At 32.4% G+C, this 25,798-nt stretch overlaps 1 protein-coding gene across 2 annotated transcripts in view; it reads right to left on the reverse strand.

The window, feature by feature from the left end:
• Positions 1-508: 508 nt before the first annotated feature.
• The window catches only part of SEC24A (SEC24 homolog A, COPII coat complex component), a 57,723-nt gene continuing 32,433 nt past the window's right edge, over positions 509-25,798 (reverse strand). Inside the window, exons 12-23 of one of the 2 annotated variants that reach the window (XM_006923117.3) lie at positions 22,830-22,885; positions 21,517-21,723; positions 20,527-20,647; positions 20,055-20,213; positions 14,746-14,919; positions 11,758-11,868; positions 9,824-9,999; positions 7,772-7,909; positions 6,221-6,325; positions 5,809-5,901; positions 3,711-3,814; positions 509-3,449 (exon numbers count right to left, since the gene is read on the reverse strand). In XM_006923117.3, the coding sequence (XP_006923179.1) occupies positions 3,335-3,449; positions 3,711-3,814; positions 5,809-5,901; positions 6,221-6,325; positions 7,772-7,909; positions 9,824-9,999; positions 11,758-11,868; positions 14,746-14,919; positions 20,055-20,213; positions 20,527-20,647; positions 21,517-21,723; positions 22,830-22,885 (1,559 nt within the window). In that variant the 3' untranslated portion in view covers positions 509-3,334. Of the gene's footprint in view, positions 3,450-3,710; positions 3,815-5,808; positions 5,902-6,220; positions 6,326-7,771; positions 7,910-9,823; positions 10,000-11,757; positions 11,869-14,745; positions 14,920-20,054; positions 20,214-20,526; positions 20,648-21,516; positions 21,724-21,820; positions 22,434-22,829; positions 22,886-25,798 lie in introns of those variants that run through there. The other variant, XM_015598132.2, reaches the window with a different exon arrangement.

Here is a 25,798-nt window from a genome sequence, read left to right on the forward strand (position 1 = left end):
TGAAAGAGAAGCAAATATTTAAAGAGCTTTGTATGTCACTTACACTTAAACTTTAAAAAATTAAAAAAAAAATACATATAAAGTAGCTGAGAATTTTCCACAATTGAAGATGGACAAGGATTTTTGGATTAAACAGTGCTCTGAAAAACGAGCAGGATTAACAATAAACTCAGAGTAGTAAAACTATAGAATAAGGATAAAAGAAAAATCTTAAAAGATAAATTATTTTCAAATAAACAATTAGACTGACAGTACGCATTTTACCAATAACAAAAGGGTCCAGAAGACAAGTAGTATGTTAAACATATTTAGAACAAAAAACTTTTCATCTAGAATTTTAAAACCAGCTAGCCTTAAGGAGTGAGCATCAAGAATTCGGTTTCTAAACTCTTAGACACAGACTTAGATTTAAAACATCTTCGGCAATAGTTTATCACTGACAACCTGGATGCACCCTACTCACTGATTGGCAAGTTATTCTTATCACTTTAAATAACTAGTCACTGTATGTTCTTTCAATTAACTTTATTGAATAGCCAAATTGATAAGTTAGCACAGTTGAAACAATTATTTTTCATGGGTTACAAATGATTTTTCTTTTACAGGAATAAAACAGTGAAAATTACAAACTGTAGAAAGGAAGACAAATCTTGTCTCTAACATTTCAGAGTAGCAAGATTTAACAGCACGTTGAAGATCAATACATATTTGAATTTGAGAACAAGAATTTAATGTTATAATATTATACACTACTTTACAAAATTAAAATTTCCATATAAGGATTATATTTGTAATAGTTAACAAAATCTTGAAATCACATTTGATGGTCCCCTAGATAATAGCTGTTATGCATCTTTGATTAGAAGAAATAACTCTTTTATTCTAATTATTGTAAAACAGTCTATTAGACTCAATACATTAAATTAAAACAAAATATATGCAAACTAAAATCAATGGTAGAACTTGAGTGAATATTAATATGTCGGACTTACAGAAATGTTATTTTAAAAATCCTAGAAATTAGAAAAATAGAGTACTTTTTATGGTAGAACTGCCATGCTCAGATTTAAATACCAAGATTGCCCTTGTCTGTTACTTTAGTATTTGTAGATCTGTAGAAAATTCAAGGATCTTTCATAATTTACAACTACAATAAAAAAAAATAACAGTGTAAATATTAGTTGCTTTACATAAAAAAGTAATAAAGATGAGATAGCAGGTAGTGCCCTACTGCAAAAAAAAAAAAAAAAAATCGAACTAAAAAAACACGTTCAATATTGCAAAAAATAATTGCTTAATATCGATATCTCCACAAGGTTCATTCATTCCCTCATTATCCAGAGAACAAATATTGTGAATCTTAAAGTTATTTTTCTTTTATGACCTGGCTATTATAAAATAATTCTGGATTGCACATGTTACACAATATCTAAAATAATCTTTTAAAGTAAAATTTTAAAAGTAAATTTGTGAAATAGTCTAACAAAGCATGTAGTAATAACAAGAGTCACACCCACTTAGGGATGAAGTGAGGCACAAGGAAGATTATTGTCCCTAGAAGCACAAACTTTTCCCTCTGGAAGATTCTTTACTACCATTAAGAAAGGACCTACAAATATCAACTTTTAAAATTCACATTAAGAAGAGAATTTTAGTTATTTTAAGAAACATCAGTGCATAATAATGACTGTTTCTTTAAAAGAGGGGAAAATACAAATTAGCCATACTTTGAAAATTGCTTCCTAATAAATGAAGCAGCTTTCAAGAATATTTCCAGTTCAATATACCACTTGCATACTGAAAATAAACCTTAACACTGCTTAAGGGAGATGATATCTTTATAAAACACAAACAATTATTCTGATCCAGCTGACAAGCAGTAGTGTATCTTCTAGTGGGATCTGCTTCTTCCCTATCCCAGAACAACTCAGTTAAAGTCAGCTCATATTGATGTAAACCTGAAAGTTATTATTTCAATGATGATCATATGAGATCGAGATTGTAAACACATTTTCCTAACCCATTAAAGCAAAGAAATAATCTTTTCATCAAGTATTACACAAGAACATCTTTAAGAAGTTCATACAAGACAAGATGCATCTGTGAAAACTGGGACAAACTTTTAAAGATATTCCATCACAGCACTTCATGTATACAGATGTATAATTTATCTATTTGTAAACAAAATTCACTTAATGGTTTTGACGATAACATTTCTCTGGCTGAATCAAAAACAGAGTCTCTTGACAATGTTCAGAAATCAAGTTTCTTTCATAAATTCAATATACTGGATTTGTGTAATCTTAATATCCATCAAATCAAACAGCAGCATTCATGCTTTAATAAGTTTTAAGACCCAAGAATAAACATTTTATGAGCGGCTTTCAATTATTAAAATCCTTAGAAAAATGTTACTGATGCATTTGAGACAGCATTTAAGAAAACTTTAATTTCTTTCATTTATCTTCATTTCTCCAATATAACACTTTGATTACATATCACAGAGCAGAAATGTACCAAAAAAATCCCACTTGAAGGATCAAGACAACTAGCTTTTCATCTCCCTATTATCATTGCCAGTCCCAATATTTTTAATGAAGACAACTCAGATTCTTTTCACTGTAGAATGCGATAGTGTGTTCAAGTCTTTTGCAGTCAAATCAGAAAACTACTTAGTTTTCACTTCAAATCAAGGTGACTTTGTTCTTCAAGTATAGAGAATACTGACAGATGTTACAGCTTGACTATATTATCTCATATTCTTCTCAAGCTAGTTTGTTTACTCTAGTTTTAGTTAACATGATCCTTTTTCTTCCTTAAATAAGAAAAAAAAAAAGATGTGGGGGATGGATTCTAGTTTTTCTACATACTTATGTAACTTTTTTATTTTAGAAGGATCATTATCAATAGATTTGTAACTTCCCTGCAACACTTAGTCTTGTGAGGTTTTAAATGTAGCAGCCAAAAATTCAGGAAAAAATGAGAAATATACATTTGGAACACAGAAGTCTTTATTTTACAAAATGTACTTTGCCTCTGCAATATTGTCTCATCTTATTTCAATCCAGAACTCAAACATAATTGGCAAAGAAAAAAAGGTATCCCATCATATGTAGATATATTTTGATTTGAAAAATACAGTATTTCAGAGTTGCATGTTTGATTCTTTGCTGTGGTCCTTTATTTGCTATAGGTTGTTGAAATCACAGTGAGAACATATAATCATCACATCAGTCCACAAACCTAATAGAAAAGGAAGGTATGATACATTCTCAGGTGTTCTGCATTATTGTGACTTTCCTTAGAAATAACCAAGTCAAATATCTTCATTTGTTCATTTATTCACTTGCTGTTGTATGTGCAAAAGAAATTCATAATATGATAATGCAGATTCTGTTCTGTCTTCTACCATGTTTTGAAGGAAGTTTGCTTTCATTGGACTCTCATCCCTTAGGAATAAAAAAACGTATTTATATACATTAGATAAAATGTGATGGTAAAATAAACAGTGGATTTGTCACAAGTCTTTTGACATACTTTTTACTAATAACTGGATGTAAAGCATAATTTAGTATTGTTTAAAATTTTTTCTTTTTTTCTATATTTTTCTAAAGGGTTTGCTTAAGCAACAAGTCACATATCTTTGACTCAAAACAGGTCCTTGCAAGGCCAAATTGTTTCACTATTAGCAAATGAAAAATTCAACTCACCTTATTACATAAAATATTGGGAAAAATGGTCTCTGCTCTCTAAGCCAAGAGACGAAAGCTATTGTTCTGGCAGATTCTGGTGTATCAAGTTCCGGAAGGTCTGTCTATTAAACAAAAACCAGCAACATCCAATTTACTCTACCCATATAGGTAATGTATCATCTATAATGATTCTCAAACTTTGTCATGTACAGTAGTCCCCCTCTCATCCATGGGAAATACAGTCCAAGATCCCCAGTTAATGCCTAAAACCATGGATAGTACCAAACCCTATATATACTATATTTGTTTCCTATACATACATACATACCTTTTCACTTAAAGAAAGCACTTCATGGCTTCTCTTTGGCATATCTGATGCCAGCATCACTACTCTTTCCGTTTTGGGCCATTAAGGAAAAAAATGGGCTACTTGAACACAAACCCTCTGATACCCTGACAGACTATTTGATAACTGAGACAGCTACTAAGTGACAGCTACTAATGGGCAGGTGACATATGACAGTATGGAGATACACTAGAAAAGAGAAGATTCACATTCCAGGCCATGGAGTGGGATGGCACAGGATTTCATCACATTACTAAAAACAGTACATAATTTAAAACTTATAAATTATTTATTTCTGGATTTTTAAGTATTTTCAGACCACAGTTGACTGTGGGTAACTGAAACCAGAGAGAGTGAAACCATAGATAAGGGAGACTACTGTAAATGAATCGCATGGGGATCTTGCTAAACTGCAGATTTTGATTTAGGAAGTATAGGGAGGAGCTTGAAATTCTGCATATCACAGTTTTCTAGTAAGGGGTGGGCAAAATTCTTAAAAGGCCTGACAGTAAATACTTTAGGCTTGCAGGTCATTTGGTCTCTGTTGCAACTACTCAACTCTGCTGTGTTCTACTAAAGTAGCCAGAGATATATAAGTGAATAGACATGGATATGTTCCAATAAAACTTTATTCACAAAAACAGGTGGCAGGGCCCCGTGGACATAGTTTGCTGAGCCCTGATCTAACATCCTAACTCTTCGCTTCATTTTATTATGACATCTAGAATTAAATGATTCATTCAGGTAGTTGTTACAAATATGACAATTTCTTATCTCTTCATTGCTTAAAATGTTGAGTCAATCAATAACCAGCAGTTTTACTCAAAGCCTGAAGGCTAGTGCTAATCCTAGCTATAATCCCGACATATATGTCTTTTAAATATAAAATTCTCTTAATGGCTTCTATGAATGAAATTAAACCCATAAATGTGGGAAAAATGCTGACATAAAACACATATTCCAAAGTTGGTGACAAACTAATAGTAGGGACTACAAAAGCCCATGTTGTAATTAATTCTAACTCTAAAATTCGAAACTATCCAAATGCTATATACTTTTAACAAAAGCTTTCTCATGGATTAATTCAGTTGCTCCTCCATGCACAATAGCATTCTTATTTTACAAATGAGGCTGTTAATTACTTGTCCAAGGTCACAGAGCTCGTGATAGTCTATTCTCACTTTCTTCAATAATCAATACTAATCCAACTGATTATGATCACAAGTCATTTGCTTGTGTGGCAATTAGCTTAGTTCTTAATCCAACAGCAGTTAAAGGATCCTGCCAAAGAACAATGAAAATATGTGCCCAAAACACAAAAACAAAAATAGCCATAACCCTAATGCCAGTTGGAGCAACTTATTATAATTTTTTTTTGCCATCAACTAAATTCATTATTTCCTCTGTAAAATAATGTACTGTCACAGACACAAAAGAACAGATAAGTCATCAGGGTGATCACTTCTTAAGTTATATAAATAATCACAATGTTGTACACCTGAAACTAATATAATATTGTATGTCAACTAAAATTAAAAAATAAAAAAATATTAATAAAAGAGTAATCCATGATGCAAAAGAAAATGTACAATATGCTTTTAAAACAAAAAATGCGTTATTTTCAATTGAAAGAGAAACAATCTATGGGAACACTTTTTTTGGCAAAACTTTTAGTATTATGCTATGATTTCAAAATGGGCTATTCATGTTTTTGCCAAATTTGAAATGCCCTTTAAGTCTACTACAATCACTATAATAATACAGTCTTACCATAGTCTGTGGAATTGATGCATAGTTTTGAACTCCTAGAACTTGGCTAAGAAAATTCTGTCCACAATTTTTTCCAACCCAAAGCATCAGTACCTGGAGGACAGGAAGAAAATTATTTTGAACTGTAGCATAAGAGTGAGCTAATGACTCACCTTTACCACTGAGGGTGTTTTAAAAAATCAAAATGCTGAGTAAGTTTAGTGAGACTGTAGAGCCTTCAACTGAACTAACAATAACTACTCTTTACCAAAATGAGATGTTTTATGCTTGGTTTAAAAGGCAGCTATGGAAGGAGAAGGTGGCTAATACAAAAATATATAAATTAAATAACAAATAATCTCGGGAAGAAAGGTACTAAGAGGAATGAAGGTACAGTAGTCTGCAGAGAGAAGGATTGGATCAGACTACTCACAGAGCCTGCATCCATGAGAAAAGCTCCATCCCTGCTCAGCTTCTCCACTGAAAGCTGAAGAATAGGTGGCTGAGGTATGGTGCGATCATTGATGTTGAGAGCTCCCTGAGGAATTAAACAGAAGATTAAAGCTTTTAGATACAGGTCATATAGAGTCACAATCAATCAAAACTTTTTTACATAATTATTCATATTTAAATATAAAAATGAAAAAACATCATTTATCTAAACAAAGCTACTGTGAATCTCAATAAAGCCAAATTAACTTCTATTATTTTAAAAATTAATACAATAAATGCAATCAATATCCATGTATCTTAGATAAATGACAGTGAGATCCAAATAAAGTATGGAATTTAATTAGAGTTAATAATAATGGCTGAATGCATGGCTTGACTCATGTGCACATTCTGAGAGAGGAATAAAAGCCTATTCAAATTAGATTTGAATAGTTCTCTCCAATTTCACATTTATTTATTAAGGCCAGAAATTGATTATAATTGTGAACTAAGAAAACTCATCTTTCTCTGGTGGTAAAGAAAGGAAGCTATCAGTGGCTAGTCTTACAGAGAAGACTGAAAGAATGAGGCAATGCAAAGTCAGTCGGAATCTGAGCTACATCTGAGTCTAGCTCTACCCTAGCCTTTTCTGTGGTTTGTTCTTGAGTCCCCTTTCTTTCCTAAGCTTATTTGCAACCAAGAATCCTGATAAATACAAACTGATATGCTATTAGTACTTGTCTTTGGGTGTAAATATGAGTGATTTCTTTTTCTTCTTTCTGGTGGTTTTCATATTATAAACATAAAATATATTACATTTATATTTTTATGTTAATTTGCCATTTTTTAATGTGAGGACAAGGTAGGCCCAATTAGTTGAACTTCTCAAACACAGAATTAATCTTGAGTTATTATTTCTGTCATAGGAACTAATAATGTTCTTAACAGTTTTCATTTGCAAAATTTTTACCTCAAATTTCATAGGCAATTTCTCCTTTGTATATGTAAGACATCTTAAATTCTTTAAACTCTGAAAGGTTTTTAACCAAAATATTACTTCCCTCATATATATCCTAACTTAATCACAATTTTAGAAAGAAAGATTATGATTTCACACTTTCGTGCTTGGGACTTTAATTCAGGTAAATTTCCTACCAAAGGCAAATAATGTTACAACTTAGATAAATATACTTTCTTTAATTCAAGAACACTATTACACTAAGCACTGACCTGTGGTGTTTCATGTAATTTCACTCATAGGATACTCCTTTCGGATCAATTTATTTAAACAAATAAATCATAGGTTGTTCTGGTCAACCTGATAATCTCTTCATTTACTTAGATCTACTCTATAGATATGTCTTAGGGAACTTAAATAAAGGTACTATTTTAAGGAGCTTCCCAAAATCAAAATTTTTTTCCCACAGAACTAGCAAAGCAATAAATAAAAAGTTTTAAAACACAAATCTTTCCTCGTTTCTACAATGGATTCAATATAATTAAGCTTACAAATCTTCAAGTAAAAAATACTAAAAAAAAGAATCAATTTTACCTCATCTGAGAGATTGTCAATTCTATACAAACTGGGATGAGTTGTGAGCATAAGGTAAATCAAGGGCTGGTTTTTCACTTGACACATAGCAAAAATGCGTTCATCTAGACGTGCATTTGTCCCAGTCTGGAATGATTTCTGTAAATAAACAAACAAACAAAATATCTTCCATCCAAAAATAAAAGATATTTAACAAATACATATAAAACTTTGCAAATATCAGTTGTTAAAAGAACATCTTCTGACAGAATTAGCAAATTTACTGTTATTCTTTGAAAAGTATCTTTTAAGAAGTCATACACATCTATTAAATTGCGGCCATATTTCCTTGTAAAAGTCTTGAGAAATTAACTATCTAACCATGGCAAAGTCATTTTGATCTCTCTGAAGTCTGTTTCCTTATCAGTAAAATAGATCTAAACACTCTATCTACCATACAGTAATAGTGATGTAAAAACAAACATCATCACAAGAATAAAGATTACCACAGATGACAAACTAAATACACATATGAAGAACCAAAGATCTAAATGTTCTATAAATGTTGAGTAATGATTAATGGTGGTTAACGGTTAACTATACTTATTTCTCCCACATTTAGAGAGATTAAACAACGGAACAAAGCTTACATGTCAACCAGGAAAAATAATAATATAAATGAGGACAACTACTTAGAATAGAGTTAATAAGTAATTGTGAGTTTTAACTGGTATATTAGCTTCATGGAGAATAATGAAGTTTTGAGGTAAAGTTTTAAGCATTCCTATTAATGGAAAAAAATAGAAAGAGGCAGAGAGATAACAGTAATAAAATTATGCTTTAAAACAAATGCATTGATTATAAAGAAAAGGCTCTTAAGATATTTTAAATTGGTATGTGGGCAGTCACTAAAAGAAGAAAGAATAGTGTGGGAAATGAAAGAAAAGTTCCATTTTTTCACTCAGAAAATATTTACTGAGTGCCTACTATGTAGTAGGAACTGTTCTTGGTGCTGAAGTGAAGGAAAAAGACAAAAATCCTAGTAAGGGAGAATTAAATATTAAATATGTGATATGTCAATGGTCTTTCCACCTGAAGATGGAAGAACTTAGATTTTTAAATGTTAAAATTTAAATATTTATGTAATCTCTGTGAATTTATACTGTATTTATACTATATTCAAAAATGGAATCATATAATTTGAGTTGGAGAAACTAGAAGTAGATTCAAAAGCCATTCCTAATAGGTTGCCCTTTTCACCGGGTGAGACAACATACACCAGACGGGTTGATCTCAGATTTCAGAAAAGTATACAAATTGACAAGATCCAGCAGTCCTTGATCAATTCTGGAATCTGGGAAGATTCCCTAGGTGATTTATTAACATGAGCTTTTAAATAAAATGTTATAAGGGAATGTTATCCTGAGTCTACAAGCTTGGGCATTATATTTTGGACACTGGAAAAATAAAATTTTCTTTCTTTTTTGGAGAGTCAGGCGTAGGGGCAAAGGGCAGGCAAAGGAGATAAAAAGGTATCAAAAGAAAAAGTGTAAATAAATACATGCATAAACAGCTACAGGACCATAGAAAGAAAGGCAAATGCCAGAGAGATAACATTTGAGCTCAAAGACAAGGATAGGAAGGTGCAATGTAGGCTATGGAAACAGGCAGACAGGTATGAGAAGGCATATCTAAGATTAAGAAGTAGAATGTAGCTGAAATATTGCAGGGAACAGGAAAAGGGCCAAAAGAAGAGTCTCATGTGTAACTTCTTGTCCAGCAACAAAATATACAGTTCTTGTTTTAGAAAACTAGAAAACTGATTATCATTTGCCTCTTTGAAAATATCAGTGAATACTTAGCATCTCTTACAAACCAGGGACATACTTTAAATCAGTATTTTGTAACTTTTAGTTACAAATCCTTCCAAAGTTCCATTAAGAGTTTCTGTCCCTGCTCTCAGAAAATTTAGCTGGCAGAAAGTTATATATACGATGTTTAGGGGAGTTCACAGGATAAAAATTTTGGCTTTTTGACATCTTCACTGTTAGTTTCTGGTTTTGATTCTCTTACCTGTTTAAGGAGAGCTAACACAAAGAGTGGAAAAAGCCGCAAAGAAAAAGGAACCATGAGTCCAGGCTGGTGGTTACTTAGGACTGAAGAACGATAAGCTGAAAGAGAGTCTATGACGGCATTCACTAGGGCGTCCCGAGCATCACTCAGACTGGCAGTCACAGACCTGTCAACAGCTAATAGAAGTGGGGATAGAGACAAAAGAAAAATTAGACACAACTACTCCAATGTTAAGAATAGAAAAAGTAAGTTCGTTAATTATATAAGTTCTCTCTCCAATTTATTACGTACACAAGGAGCCAAACATAGCAGTTAAAAGCACATATTTTGGAGAATCAAACCAATCTCTGTTGAAATGCTGCTCTTCTAATTCCTAGCTGTATGACAATTTGGCAATTAACCTTCATAAGCCTCAGTTTCCTTATGTGTAAAATGGAAAACTATTTCACAGAATCTGAAGTGTTATTAATTTTAATCCATCATTTTATTTTGTATACTACTGAGAAAAACTGTAATTAAACATACATGCTTTCTTAACAGAGAATTTTTATCTTGTATTTATTAAAAGAGTTCTTAGAGATTTAGATGATTTCCATCATCTATCATGCCACTCTGTTTATATGCATTCTGCACACTAGAAAAATTTTAATACTAAAAACACTACTTGTTTTGAAAACTTCTGAAACTACAACTAAATTCAATTCATGTAGTACCAAAAATACACTCAATGAATTGATGTCATTAACTGTTATGACCAAATTTGTACATAGGCAAGAAAAAATGAAGACTACTATTACCTGCTCAACAGTAACTTCAAGACTTCATAAATTTAAGAAATTCCTGATTTTAAAGATTTTGATAAAATGTGAAAAAATGTGCATATTGGGATCAATCAAATTTAGTAACAGTGAAGCAAACTGTTGTGAAAACACAGTTGTTGATAATAATAAAAACCATAATGATTATATGCTATCAAAAGTATTAGTTCAACCACAAAAAAAATAAAGGCAGTGAAACTCAAATTTCTTCAGTCACAATCTTTAACTTTTAACAACATGACACTAACATGGGGTTGGACCCTTTACCAAGCTCCAATAAAGAAAAAATTCCCAGTAAGAAATTCAAGAAAATGGATAAATATTCCAATTATAGATAAATTTGAGTTTGAAGCAAATGGACCCCCTAGCACTCTTCCCTGAAGGATAAAAAGGGCAAGAACCGAAGTGATGTTAAGCTCTATTTGAGAAAGGGACCAAAAAAAATCAAGAAGGCAACTATATCTGATATGGAAATAAAGATATGAAGATATTAGTAAAATTTCTGTTAGCCCATGTTATCTGGCAAAGGCTGCAAACTTACATGTGACAGTAAACTGGTTTTCAATCCCAAATTCCAGAACTCCAAGTCTAATAATCTTTAGAGTACAAGCTCTTTTGTAATCAAACTTACAGAGCTCATAAAAAAAAGCTACTAACCACTAATATTAAACATTAAATAAAGATGGTTATTTAAGTCCATAGTAGGCAGATTATGATACAGAAAGCAGTTTAGTAGTTGTCTAAGGCCAAAGAGGAAAGGAGGAAGAAGTAGACAGTCAACTGTTAATGGGGATGAGGTTCTTTTTGGGGTGATAGAAATGTCCTAAGATTAGATTGAGGTGATGGCCACACAACTCTACAAATATATTAAAAATAATAGAATTGTACACTTAAGGGTTAAGTGATATGGTATATATATATATCTCAATAAAGCTGTTTAAATATAAAAAAATAAGGCTATCTGCAGTAGATCCTTTATTCAAATAGTTACTTAGCAGGCATGCATGAGATCCAAAACACTGAAACCCTTAAAGTTAATTATTTAAAGAAAAAATTGTGGAGTTTTCTAATGTTATTACTTGCAAAATATTTCAAATAGGTGATAACGATTCTTACCCATATTGGCCAATAACCCTGAAATTGCTTGAACATCAGCTCCAAGGAAGACTTCATTCAGAGTTGAAACTACTGGCAAACACAAAGTATGAACACGAATTCTTCTTTCACCTTTAAGGAAAGCACATAAATGATAGTAAGAGACAACTATATTTTAAAAGTTTATATTAAAATCACTTGGAAAAAAGTCACTTCTTTTCAATTTAGCACCAAATACAGTTATATAGCAAGTAGAGATACTATCAAAACTTTAATGTGAAAACTCTAAAGCTTTATTTCTTTTATTTACCGCAAATTCGAGTTATTACTGAAAAGACAACAGGGATCGTATTCAAATGATGGTACTTGCGAGCTTTTTAAAAAAAATCTCTTTTCTGAACATTTTTGTTATTTTTTTGTAATAAAAATTTTTAATACACACACACACACACACACACATTCACGTGGTGGAAAAAAAATCTTGAACTATGGAAACCAAAATGTTGACAGTGATTATCTCTGAACAATCTTACTTGTAGAGTCTGGTTGTCATGTGATGAATATATATTCTTTGGGTAGCAAAAGGCCATGCATTTTGTTTGTTCGTTTTAAAAATATTTAAAAGAAACTAACAGTCACAATACTTTCTCTTTGGTAATATACCCACAACAACAAAAACCAATAAATACAAAAAACAAAAATCAAAACCTTCTGAGAACCGTCAAATATGAAACATCATGTCAACCTTTTAAAAATTTCTGATCAGCAAGACCCTGAACACCAAAGAAAAAGAATAAGTGAAAAAATTAGAGATGATACCCATAATACAACCTGTACTGACGCATAAAGACTAATGAAAGTACCTATGAGCACATACAAATTACTTTAAAAAGAGGAATATTGTCTGCAAAAAAAGGGTAATATTTTTGAGTTTTTGTTCTAGATAAAAACAATGTTAACTAAAAGAAAAAAGATGTTTAGTCTATCACATTGGCAACAACTATACCCATACAAAACCAGAGCCTGGAATGAAAAGGACACTTTATTAAACCATAAATTGGCAAAATCTTTCTCAATAGCAATCTGGAAATACCATGATTTTCCTAAAAAATTCATCTCTGCATCCTATATTTCTAATTCTAGAAATCCATCTTAGGGAAATTATTAAAATTGACAAAAACTTGTGTACATGAATAAATATTATAATCATTTTACATGAAAACAAAACATTAAAACAACCTAAACTTCTAACAATAAGTATATGAAAAGATATCCAACATTAGTTATCAGGGAAACATAAAACCAAAAGAGATACCATCATACTTTAAATGGCTAAAAACAGAACAAAACAAAAACCTCAAACCAAAAACAAACAAAAACTACACACTGAAACAGCAGATGCTGGTGAGAATGCAGAGCATCTGGAACTTTCATATGCTGCTGGTGAGAATGCAAAATGGTACAGCCACTTTGGAAACAGTCTGGCAGGTTCTTAAAAAGTTAAACATACACTCAACATATAACCTAGAAATCTGTCTCCTAGGTATTTACCCAAGTGAAATGAAAACTTATGCTTACACAAAATCTGGATGTATATGTTTACAGTGGCTAAATTTGAAATTGCCAAAAACTGAGAACAACCCAAATGGACCTCATCTGAAAGTGAATAAACAAATGAGGTACAATGGAATACTACTTAGGAATAAAAAGTAACAAACTACTGGTAGATGCAACACAGATGAATCTCGAATGCACTATGCTAAGTGAAAGAAGGCAGATACAAAAATTATCTACTGTATAACTCCATTTATATGACATTCTTGCAACAGCAAAACTACAGGGTTAGAAAACATCAATGGTTGCCAGGGGCTGGAGATGGGAAAGAGGTTGACTACAAAAACATGAGGAGGTTTTGGGAGAACAGAATTGATTGTGATATCTTGACTGGAGTGGTGGTTACACAATACATTTGTCAAGCTTGTGGAACTGTACACTAAAATGGTAGACTTTACCATATGTCAAAATTATATATTAATTTTTTTAATGTTAAGAAAAACAATAAGCAGAAAAGGGATGAGGATGTTCTTTTGTCAAATTTTTAAAAAAGGCATCGAGAGACAGAAATCTCTCCTACTTTTACATCTATGGTATGTTGTATTAATTATAATCATAATAAAAAACTGAACTTCTCTAATACTAAAGGTTTTCATTCAAATGCCTTTATTACACACTTTTTCTATATTTAAGAAGCTGTGAGGGTAAGTAGACATAGCACAGAAACACTCCCGCAACTTTTTTTTTAAGGAAGTAAAGCAGAGTTAGAAGGTGAGTGTAAATCTTTATCATAAAAAAAATAAATTTAACTGGCTTTCATATCATCTTTATGTCAAACATTATAAATAAATTACTAATAAACAAATTATACCCTTAAAAAATATTTCCTATCTATTTGAGCTCCATTAAAATGTAACTCAAGTATCACTTCTGTGAGGCCTCTCCTGGCTACACTATAAAAGACCATCCTCTCAGCACTTCCTAAATGCTTTACCTGCTTTATATTTCTCCTCAATTACTATCACCATATAACATACTATTATTCTACTTATTTATCCTCTTGTCTGTCTCCTCTACTAAGCTCTATGAGGAAAAAGATTTTTTAAATTCAGTTTTATTGACTGTTGTATCATCTGAACATACTTCAGTGCCTGACACTAAGTAGACTCTCAACAAATACCTGTTAAGTAAAATAAATACTAAACATCTTCACTTCACTAAGAACAGCAACAAAGCTCTTAAGGCCAGGAATACTCTTTTGGCTTCATAGAAATGAGTATCTCCAAAGAAGAGGGAGTTATCACAAGTCATAGAATATGTAACTAAATCAAAAAACTTACCTCTGCTACAATATTGTTCTTACAGTTAGCAATACTGTACTGTACACTTAAAAACTTCTCAAGAGGGTAGATCTCATGTATGTGTTTTTTGCCACAATAAAAAAAAACAACTTACCTTTGCTGGATGTATACAAGAGTGCTGACTGAAAGGAAACCAAATGAGTATCAGTAAGACTCTCTTCCACTGACATCTGTACTGCATACCCAGCATCTGGGTTTACATTAGGCAAAGACAGTAAATCTGTTGACCGAACAAAGAAGTTCCCATGGAAAGTATGGATGGAAAGACCTAGAAAAGAAAAGTTTATCAAAGTGATTTATATACACCTACATATGGATGTTGATATTTTATCCTTGTCACTTATCAGACTGGCAGAGAATAAAAAAGTTTAGATGTGATATTGTGGTTTATAATATATATTTGGTCTTTGCCCATTTCTGGCAAAGAACTCCTAAAACCCTTAGAATTTCCCAAGTAATAAGGAATGATAAGGGTGTCTTTTGCTATGTTAATGAGGTGACTTTTGGAAAGCACCTACGTAACATAAGGATGGGTACTGGTTGCCTGAAGACCTAACTATGTGATTAGAAGATCAGAACTTTCAACTTACTGGCTACCCCCCACCTACAGGGCAGGGAGAGGGGCTCTAGAGGTTGAATCAATCACCAATGGCCAAAAATTTAATCAATCATGACTATGTAATGAAGTCTCCATAAAAACGCAAAAGGATGCAGTTCAGAAAATTCCAGGGTTGGTGGATATTTAGGGAGGGTGGAGCACTAAGAGACTAAAAGCTCTGTGCCCTTTCCATTTCACTCCACCTTGCTTGCCCTTTACATCTCTTCCATTTGGCTGTTCCTGAGTTATATCTTTTTAACAATAAATCAGTAATCTAGTAAGTAAAATGTTTCTCTGAGTTCTAAAAGCCACTCTAAGAAATTAATGAAAACCAAGGAGGGGTCACTGCAACCCCCAATCTATACTCAGTCAGTCACAACCACAGTTAATACCCTGGAGTTGGAATTGGTTCTGCAGTGCACGTGTGGACTGGGGTACGGGGGGACATGGGGCACGCCGGGAGCTGAGGGAGGAGGAGTCTTAGAGACTGAGTCCTTTAACCTATGGAGTCTGATGCTATCTCCAGGTAGATAGTGTCAGACTTGAGCTAACTGCTTGGTGGTGTGGGGAAAAGCAACCCACACATTGGAACTGGAAGCAGAATGTATTAGATTATACACAGTATTTAGTGAAGGTGAGGAAGTTGGTAACAGATATCTTCTTAAAAGATAAGGATTCAAATTTTCAAAAACTTTTTTGGAGAATAAGTTGACATCTACTAAAATTCTAAATGAAAACTTCTTTGATCCTAGTGATTCCATATCTATGAATTTATTCTACAGATACACTTATTCAAGTGCCAAATTATATGTGTAAAAAAAAATTAAGCAGTATTGTTTTCATTTGTCATAAAAAAAGAAATCAGAAATACCCTCAATGCCAATCAGTAAGAAAATAACTAAATTGTTGATTTGTACATTCTACTGAATACTAGTATTAATGGATCTTCAAAACTTGCTGAAAAATCATACAATGTTATTTATGCTAATACACTATATATATTTTCCATGGAGAGGTAAAGAAGTATGTAAATGTATAGAAGAGCCTGATATGCACACAAGAGTAAGGCTGGAATGAAAGTGAAAGTACATGCACACACGAGCTAATGCAAGGGGACTTTAGCTATATCAATGTTATTACTCTTTATAAGAACAGATGCATGTTTTGCTTATAAAATAAAAACCAATTTTAAAACAGTAATAATTAAAAAAAAGGATGTAGATCTGTATGTACAAAAATAGAATGGTATAATTAAAAAGAAGCCAGATGTAATTCCCATTGCTTTTATTTGAAGGCTAAAATATATGCTTATATATGCATGGGAAAACTTTTCAAAGGCATATGAGAAACTGAGATAGAACATACTATGTTAATTTTGATTTTTTATTTTATATCTTTTTGTACTGTGCCCTTTTTTTAACTTTACTAAGAGCATATTATTTCATTTGTAATGAAATTTATCATAAAAGAAAAAGCAAAACTTAAGCAAGTAACCACAAAGATTATTAAATTAAGCACTCTAGAAAGAAGGCAAACCTTGGTTTGTTGGTGGACCCCCAAGCTCTTTATGCAAAGTTAGATACATATAAAATAGCTTCTGTCCTGCCAAATAGAAAAAGTTTTAACATGTCCATCCTTTAGGATGTACATTTCCACTAATTTACAGCCAATATCTGCAGAAATAATCATTTTTGAGATCTATCAATCTTGAATAAATGGGATACAACAAATAGTGTTCGTTTAAAACGAACACTAAAAAAACTATTTGAATTAATAAACAAGTTCAGCAAGGCTGCAGGATATAAGATAAATATGCAAAGGATTAATTATATTTATATAAAGAAGCAATGAAATGTAAAAAAATTCCATTTACAATTGCATCAAAAATATTTAGGAATAAATTCAAGAAAAAAATACAAAACTTTAAAAACTATACAACATTGTTGAAAGAAATTGAAGACCTAAATAAATGTAAACACAAACCATGTTTATGGATGAGAAGACTTAATACTGTTAAGATGGCAATATTTCCCAAATTGATCTACCTATTAATAAATGCAATCCCTATCAAAATCTCAGTTAGCTTCTTTGCAGAAGTTAACAAATTGAACCTAAAATTAACACAAAGGACCTAGAATACCACAACAATTTTGGGAAAAAAAAAAAGAAAAAGCTGGGAGGACTCATACTTCCTAATTTCAAACTTATTAGAAAATTAGACTAATCAAGACAGTTTGGTACTAGACATAAGGGCAGCCATACAGATTAAAAGAATAAAATTCAGAATCCAGAAATGAACTCTCACATTTATGATCAAATGATTTCAGCAAGGGGACATAGTGCCAAGACAATTCAATGGGGGAAAAATAGTCTTTCCAACAAATGGTACTGGGACAACTATATATCCACATGCAGAAGAATGAAATTGAATATCTATCTCAAATCAAGGACAAAAATTAACTCAAGTACGTCAAAGATTTAAATATCAGTATAACTATAAAACTTTTAGGAGACGTTGTAAGTGTAAATTTTCATAACCTTGATTAAGCAATGGTTTAATACTCTAACACCAAAAGCATAAACAGAAAAAGAAAAAACGAAACACCACCAAATCAAAAACAACTATGCTTCAAAGAATATTAAATAAAAAGGCAAAACTATGAAGTAGAAAAAATTTTTGCCAATCATATACCTGATAGAGGCCTTGTATCTAAAATTATATAAATAGCTTTTACAACTCAATAATAAAAAGACAAATTAAATTTTAAAACAGGAATATAATCTGAATAGACATTTCTCCAAAGAAGATATACTAAACATCAGAAAAGATGTTCGTCATTCATCAACAGAGAAATATAAGTCAAAACCTCAATAAGATATCACATCACCCCCACCAGGATGGCTAAAATAAAAAAGGACAAGTACTGAAAAGAATGTGGAGAAATCAGTACCCTCAACACACAGTTAGTGGGAATATAAAATGGTGCAGGTGGTGGAAAACACTCTGGCAGTTTCTTAAAGTTAAACATACAGTTACCTTATGACCCAGATATACATCCAAGAGAAATAAAAACATGTCCCAAAACCTCTACACAAATGTTTGTAGCAATATTATCCATAATGTCTCAAAAGTGGAAACAACCCAAATACTCATCAACTGATGAACAGATAACAAGATGAAGTATATCTATACAATGGAATACTACTGGGCAATAAAAACACATGAAATATTTAAAAAAAAAAAAGCAAAAAAGGAATGAAATACTGATAGATGCTACAATATTAACCTTAAAAACATTTTGCTAAGTGTAAGAAGCCAGTCACAAAGGGACTCATATTGTATGACCCCACCATTTATGTGAAATAACCAGAATAGAGACTGAAAATAGACTGGCGTTTCCAAAAGCTGCCAGAGCTGTGCGAGGGAGAGTAGAGAGGGTGGGGAATGAGTGACTGCTAATCAGTACAGGGTTTCTTTTGGAGATGATGGAAATGTTCTAAAATTCATTGTGGTAATATTGTGGTAAATATATTGAAAACCACTGAATTATACATTTCAAATTGGTGAATTGTATGGTATGTAAATTTTATATCAATAAAGCTGTTATAAAAAAAAGAAAGCAGAAACAGAAGGTTATTGCGGTAACTGCCTGGTTTTGCATGATGTTAATACCATGAGTTATTTGGGGATGTGGCAACCTTTCAAGTATTTACTTGATACCATATCAGTTTCACTCAATCACTTTTTATTTTTATTATAGTAATGGATAACAGATCACTTCATTTGGCACATGGTTTGACCAATAGATTTCAACATTTATCTAGTGGGCAGGTTTCTAGATCTTTAGCTTTTGGTATCTATTTTTTTCTACATATTTCATATAATCTTTCCACTTTAAAATATTATTGCTACATACTCTCTTACAGAGCAATGATATTTGATTTTTATTTATTTATTTATTTATTTTTGCGCCTACAGCATCTGGTCTTCCTAGGTAGTCTCCCATCCACGTACTAACCAGGCTGGACCCTGCTTAGTTTCCAAAATCAGATGGGATTGCTGGGATCAGGCATGTTTAGGGTAGCATGCCTGAGCAATGATATTTTAAAATCTGAACAAAAGATCAGAACCAGGTTGATAATATGGACAAATGAAATATCCAGAATTATATAATTTCCCATTTTCATGAGAAAATACTTATCATTTAGCAGCCACAAAATATTTATCCAGGAAAACAAACTGGACATAGGCTTTCTGAAACAGACTATTTCCAAGCAACAGGTGGCATTGTATTTGGTAGCAGGTGCAGGATGAGAAGAGCACATATTAAAAGATCTCCTACATCTGGAGATGGATAGTAGTGATGGCTGCACAATGAGAATGGGTTTAATGCCACTCAACTGCATAGCTAAAATGGTTAAAACGGTAAATTTATGCTATGTATATTTTACCACAATTTAAAAAATTGTTTAAAAAAATAAGATTTTCCACTACTACTGTTTAATAAGTAGAATAAAAATCCATGAATAGTATGCTTTATTTTCTTTGGGGATGTGATCTTTTTTCATTGAGATATAATTCATTTACTATAAAAAAAAAATCAGTTTTCAAGTGTTCAGTGGTTTTTAGTATATTCAACAGTCCCCTTTTAAAAATTTTTTTCTTATTCCTAATTGCATATTCCATCAGTTAGTAAAATATCTTAGAAAGTAAATTTAATGAGATAAGACTAGGTGAAAACATATATTTACTGGTATCAAAAGCAACACTTACTCCTTTATTAATGTAAATAAAGTGCCCCCACCTTTGGTGCACCGAATCCTCATGACTGCCTCAAAGCCAATCTTCCGAGTGAGGTATCTCTGTAGTTCTTTCCGCAATTTTTGTACTTGGACTGGGTTGTGCTGATGGTGGTAAGAGGGATAGAAATAAACACTACCTGCTGAATACCGAGAAATACAACCTGAAAGAGAACATACCTCCTTTTAAATTTTGCCATTAATTACCATTACTGTACCCAAGTAACTACAGGCATTTAAATAAATCTTTCTGTAATCTCCCAAGGCATTGTCAAAAAAGAAAATTTAATTCCTTTAAGTAGCAGTATAGAAATTTCTCTATTATAAATGTTTAGAGTAGAAGGCTATAAGGTTTATAATAGACCAAACTAACTTTCCCAAGATAATAAAATTTCTTTCACTTTATCCTCTATTTAGAATACCATTATACAGATATCATTTTGACATTTGAGAAAAATAATCATTAGGAAAACTTACCCAATGAAGCTAAATCAGAATACTGTCCACTGAGAAGGAATAAGTCAACGGCTACCTGCTGACCAGAACAGTCCAAGGCTAATTTCTTATAGAAGTCAGTGGATGGTGTCAAGTGAATATCCTATTAATAATAAATTACAAAAAGAAAAAAATTTAAATCATTAAATTGTCATAAAATTTAAGTACCTATCTATAAATATCAAGGTATTAATTTTCTTTGGGCAGTCTACAAAATTCTTTTGCTTTGTAATATTTTCTAGTTTTCCAGTGAGAAAGGAACATGTATTGCTTATGAACCTTCCTTTTTTTCTTTTTGTTTTACTTTTTAAAAAATAAATATATTATACTAATTTTGATAATCTATTAAATGCTTAGTATGCTGGTAACTGTTTTAAACAATTCAAATGTAATATATATTTAGTCCTTTCAACTATCATTAAGAGAGGGTACTATCATTACTTTCACTTAATAAATATAAGAAAACAGAGGGGCAAAGAAATTAAGTAGCTATTTAAGCTCACACATCTAAAAAGCAGTGGAACTTAGGCAGACTGACTCCAGGACAGATATCATAATCATTATATGATCTCACTCTCATAATCTTTGGAGAAATACACATCTCGAACTAAGTTTATACATACGAGGTGCTCAAAAGCCATCCATGTCAGTCAATATACTGAACTACAACTACTTTTTACTGGTCATCCAGGTTCTACTTTGTCCCTAGCAAGCATATTCTCTTAGTCTCCCCGTCTCATCAAAGCAGACTGCATTGCTAGTGGCCTCCTAAAGATCTAAAAACAAGGTAAAGGTGAATCATGTAGAAAATAATGTAATAAAATAGAAAAATCTACGTAAAAGAGAAACATTTTATCCATTTCCTTAAATTCTCTCCTCTTCTCAACTGAAAACCACATAACATACAAGCTGTGTGGTCAAAGGAACAGAGCACTAGCATAAATCTTATCATAAATTTGATGACCTTCTAACCTTAGCAGATGACCTTTGACTGGGTTCCTCTCGTGGTTTCAGGGCTCCCACTCCAAGAGTTGGGAGTTGTGTTTGAAAGACAGACATTCGACCACCAGTTGGGGACATCAGCTTAAAGGCAGCCTGAAGTGCAGGACCCAAGGCACTCTGGGTCTCCAGGGTCTTGGTGAACATTTGCGGCAAAGTTTTCAGTAAATCTTGGACAAGCTTGTGAAATAAACCAAGAAAACTCAAGAGTGTTACAATTAAAATTTTTTTCCACATAGTCAGTAACTAATACAATAGACAAGACACTGAGTCATGATGATGGTCAGAGAATCTACAGACAGTACAGTAAACAATGAAGTTGGTCAAATGACAAGAAAGCCATTTTAAATCAACATTATAAATTGGCAAGCAAGACAAACCAAAATTGGGGCCTTACAGTTCTTGCACATGCAGTAGTCCAGCAAGACTATAAGTCCAAAATGTGTCCAAAAGAACCATCACAGTTTAGAGATTTGATTTATTTTAATGCCATGAAATATGGCCTTCTCAATCACCTCTACACACTTATCAGTTGCAAAGTGAGTTTAATTCTTTCCTATTACGAAATCTAAAATATCCAGCAAATTTGCCAACTAGCAATATTACAACAAAAGAGGAAAAAAAAGAAACATAACTACCTATTCAGGTTAGGTTGTACCAATAAAGAGAGTTAATGTAAAAAAATACTTTGCACTAATGCAAAGTCACCATTGCCAACAGCTGAGACCATAGACTTGCTAGTTAAAATGTTACCCCTACGGCATATATGCATGTACAGGGTAGACAACATCCCCCCTTCAGACACATTCTGTTCACCTCTCACTGTATTATGTCATGGCAATTTCCAGGCAGGTAATAAGAGTTTCTTCTGAACTGACCCCAATGACACTCTGTGAATCAGAAAAGCAAAGGGCACTGAAAGCAGACTACCTAAAGTGCTTCCATGTAGTGACCAGAAGCTTATCTCAGCAACCCTCCCAATTTCCCAAATGGCTGGCAAAGCAGATTTCCTTCAGGTTTTCTTCCTTAATGGAACAGGCTTATCTTCTACCCTACTCCAAATAACTTGCTACATTAGACTTAAAAGCAATCAGTTCAAGGGCAAACTCAAGAGCTATTCTTCGGATTAGCTAACAGCGAATTAACTAACAGCGAAATATAAAATGCTACAAGTCTAAGAAATGTCACAGAAAGAAGCAGAAAGAAATTTTTATTTAAGGTTCATTTCAAAAATACATTCCTTTAATATTTCAATTAAACATGCCAGATAGGAAAATGTGCCTTACCTCTTTACTTTCATTTAAATTTACTAGTAAGTTCTCTGGCATAGGTATAAATACATCTGAAAGAATAAATAAATATTTCATTTAAACAAAACTCGTTAAAGATGTCCCAAATACATAATACTGATATAATCAACCACTCCCATACTTACAGAAAAACAACCTCCTCCACTATTATAGCACTGTCTACATATGTTCAAGGAAGCATCAAAGAAGCATTGATTTAGGAATTTATTACAACTTTAGTGTTACTGTGTAAAAGGTAAATAGCCTTCCAATTAGAAAATATTGATCTGTAAGCACTCTTAAGGTTCGTGCAAGTGCTTCTTAGTTTAAAGACAGAAATTCAGAATCCTGCTTTACGTTCTTGCTTAGCCCTAGAAACCAGCCAAAGAAACACTCATGGCATTAAAAAAAATATGGGACGAAGATGACACACGAGAATGCTATGTCTTTACACAGACATTATACAACCCACCGATAGCTCTGCCATTCAAATAGCAGATACTTTTTCATAAAGAAGGTGCCCACCAGTGAGTCTACTTATGGGGTTACAAACTCAAGTGAATCAGAAGATATGCTAACGACCACATCAGACGAACTTCTTGGGATTTAAATTTATTCTTGCTTAGGAATTATATTCCCTTCTTGGGGAGGAAGCAAACTGAGAAAGAAATGTGAGTGGTGGTGGAGGATTATGAAGGGTCTCACGTTCCACATTTTTGTACTGTTTTTTATTACAAAAAATAAGGCTCATTATGATTGTAAAAAATACCAACAAATAATTTGAAACATTAAAAGTATTCACTTTAGCTGTCATATAAAAACTCTAATTTCCTTTTTCTTTAAAATAAAAAACTTAATAGTTTTATTGAGATGTAATTCACCCTTGTAGAAGATACAATTGGTGATTTTTAAGACATTCAGAGTTGTACAACCATCACCACTTTCTAATTCCAGATCCTTTTCATCCCCAAAAGAAAAAGCTCACCAATTTGCAGTCACTCCTTACTTCCCTGCCTACTCCCACAGCTCTAGGCGGCCTCCAGTCTGTTTCTGGACATTTCAAATGAATGGAGTCACACTATGAGATCCTTTTTGACTCATTCTCAGAGTTAGCATCATATTTTCAAGGTTCATCCATGTTGCTGCATCTATCAGTACTTTATTCCTTTTTTATTGCTAAATAACATTTCATTGTATGGCTATACATTTTGTTTACCCACCCATCAAATGATAGGCATTTGGATTGTTTCCACTTACAGCTAAGTTGCTGTGATATTTATGTGTACACTTTTGTGTGGACATGTTTTAATTTTCCTGAGAATACATCTATTGAGTGGAATTGCTAGGTCACATAGTAACTATGTTTAACTTCTGGAAGAACTGACATACTGTTTTCCATTGTGGCTGAACCACTTTCCATTCCCACATCCTTGTAAATACTTATGTCACTTTGTTTTTTGTTTGTTTTTTTTTGCTATTTGACATTTAGCAAGGGATATTCCATTTTTCAGCTAATAAAATTGAGAGGCTGGACCACAACAGTGAATGCACAACTTGGCCTATCATCAGAATCACCTGTTCAGCAGATTTTATTTTATGCCAAATTAAGTATCTGGGTGAAAAGATTAGGGAATGAATAACTGATGTGACTGATCTTATGTGAGATTTAAAACCACCAAGACAGAAGGGGGCTCTCCTCAACTACTCCCCCTTAAAGAAGAACAGACAATCCTCACTGTGGATTCCATACTTGCGAATTTGCTTATTCGATAAAATTTGTAACCTCAAAACCAATATTCGTGGTGCTTTCAGTCATTCAGACATGCTCAAAGGGAAATTTTGAGTTTGAAAATTTTTGTGAGGTGGCATCTGATGGTTTTCATTTGCATTTCCCTAAAAACTCATGATATAGAGATTCTTTTCAAGTGCTTATTGGCCAATTGTATACAGATAATATTCAAAACTATGTTATGAATAGACATGTCTATTTAATGCCTTTGCCCACTTTTTGATTAGGTTGTCTTTTTGTTAAGTCGTACGAGTTCTTTATATAATTTAGATATAAATCCCTGATCTGATATGTTTGCAAATATTTTCTCCCATTCTGTGGGTTGGTTCACTTTCTTGATGGTGTCCTTTGAGGCACAGGTTTTTAATTTTGAAGAAGCTCAATTTATCTTTTTCTTTTTTCTTGTTTGTGCTTTTGGTGTTATATCTAAGAAATTGTGGCCTAATCCAAGGTCACAAAGATTTACTTCTATGTTTTCTTCAGTTTTATAGCTTCAGTGTCATGCTCAGGTCTATTATCCATTTTGAGTTAATTTTTTAAATTGTGGTAAATTCACATAATATACAAAATCTGTCATCTTAACCACTTTAAGTATACAATTAAGTACAATCACAAAGTTATGTAACCATTGCCATTTTATATTTTCAAACTTTTTCATCATCCCAAACATAAACATTGTATCATTAAATAATAACTCACTATTCCTCTTTCCCCCCAGCCCCTGTTAACCTGTATTCTACTTTCAATCTCTATGAATTTGCCTACTCTTGGTACTTCATATAAGTGAAATCACACAGTAATTGTTCTTTTATATTTGGCTTATTTCATTTTGCATAATGTTTTCAAGGTTCATCCAAGTTGTAGCATGCATCAGGACTTCAATCTTGAGGATGAATATTCCATTATACGTATATAGCATATCGTTTATCCATTCATAAATTGATGAATACTTGGGTTGTTTCTATCTTTTAGCTATTGTAAATAATGTTGCTATGGACACTGGTATACAAGTATTTGTTTGAGTGCCTGTTTTCAATTATTTTAGGTACATACAAAAAAAAATAGAATTACTAGATCACAATGGTAATTCTGCATTTAACTTTTTTCAGGAACCGCCAAACTATTTACCACAGTACTAAACCATTTTAATTTTTTAATATTTATTTTCACCATCTCC

Source organism: Pteropus alecto, unplaced genomic scaffold (assembly GCF_000325575.1).
Source record: "Pteropus alecto unplaced genomic scaffold, ASM32557v1 scaffold78, whole genome shotgun sequence".
In the NCBI taxonomy this organism is placed as follows: Eukaryota; Metazoa; Chordata; class Mammalia; order Chiroptera; family Pteropodidae; genus Pteropus; species Pteropus alecto.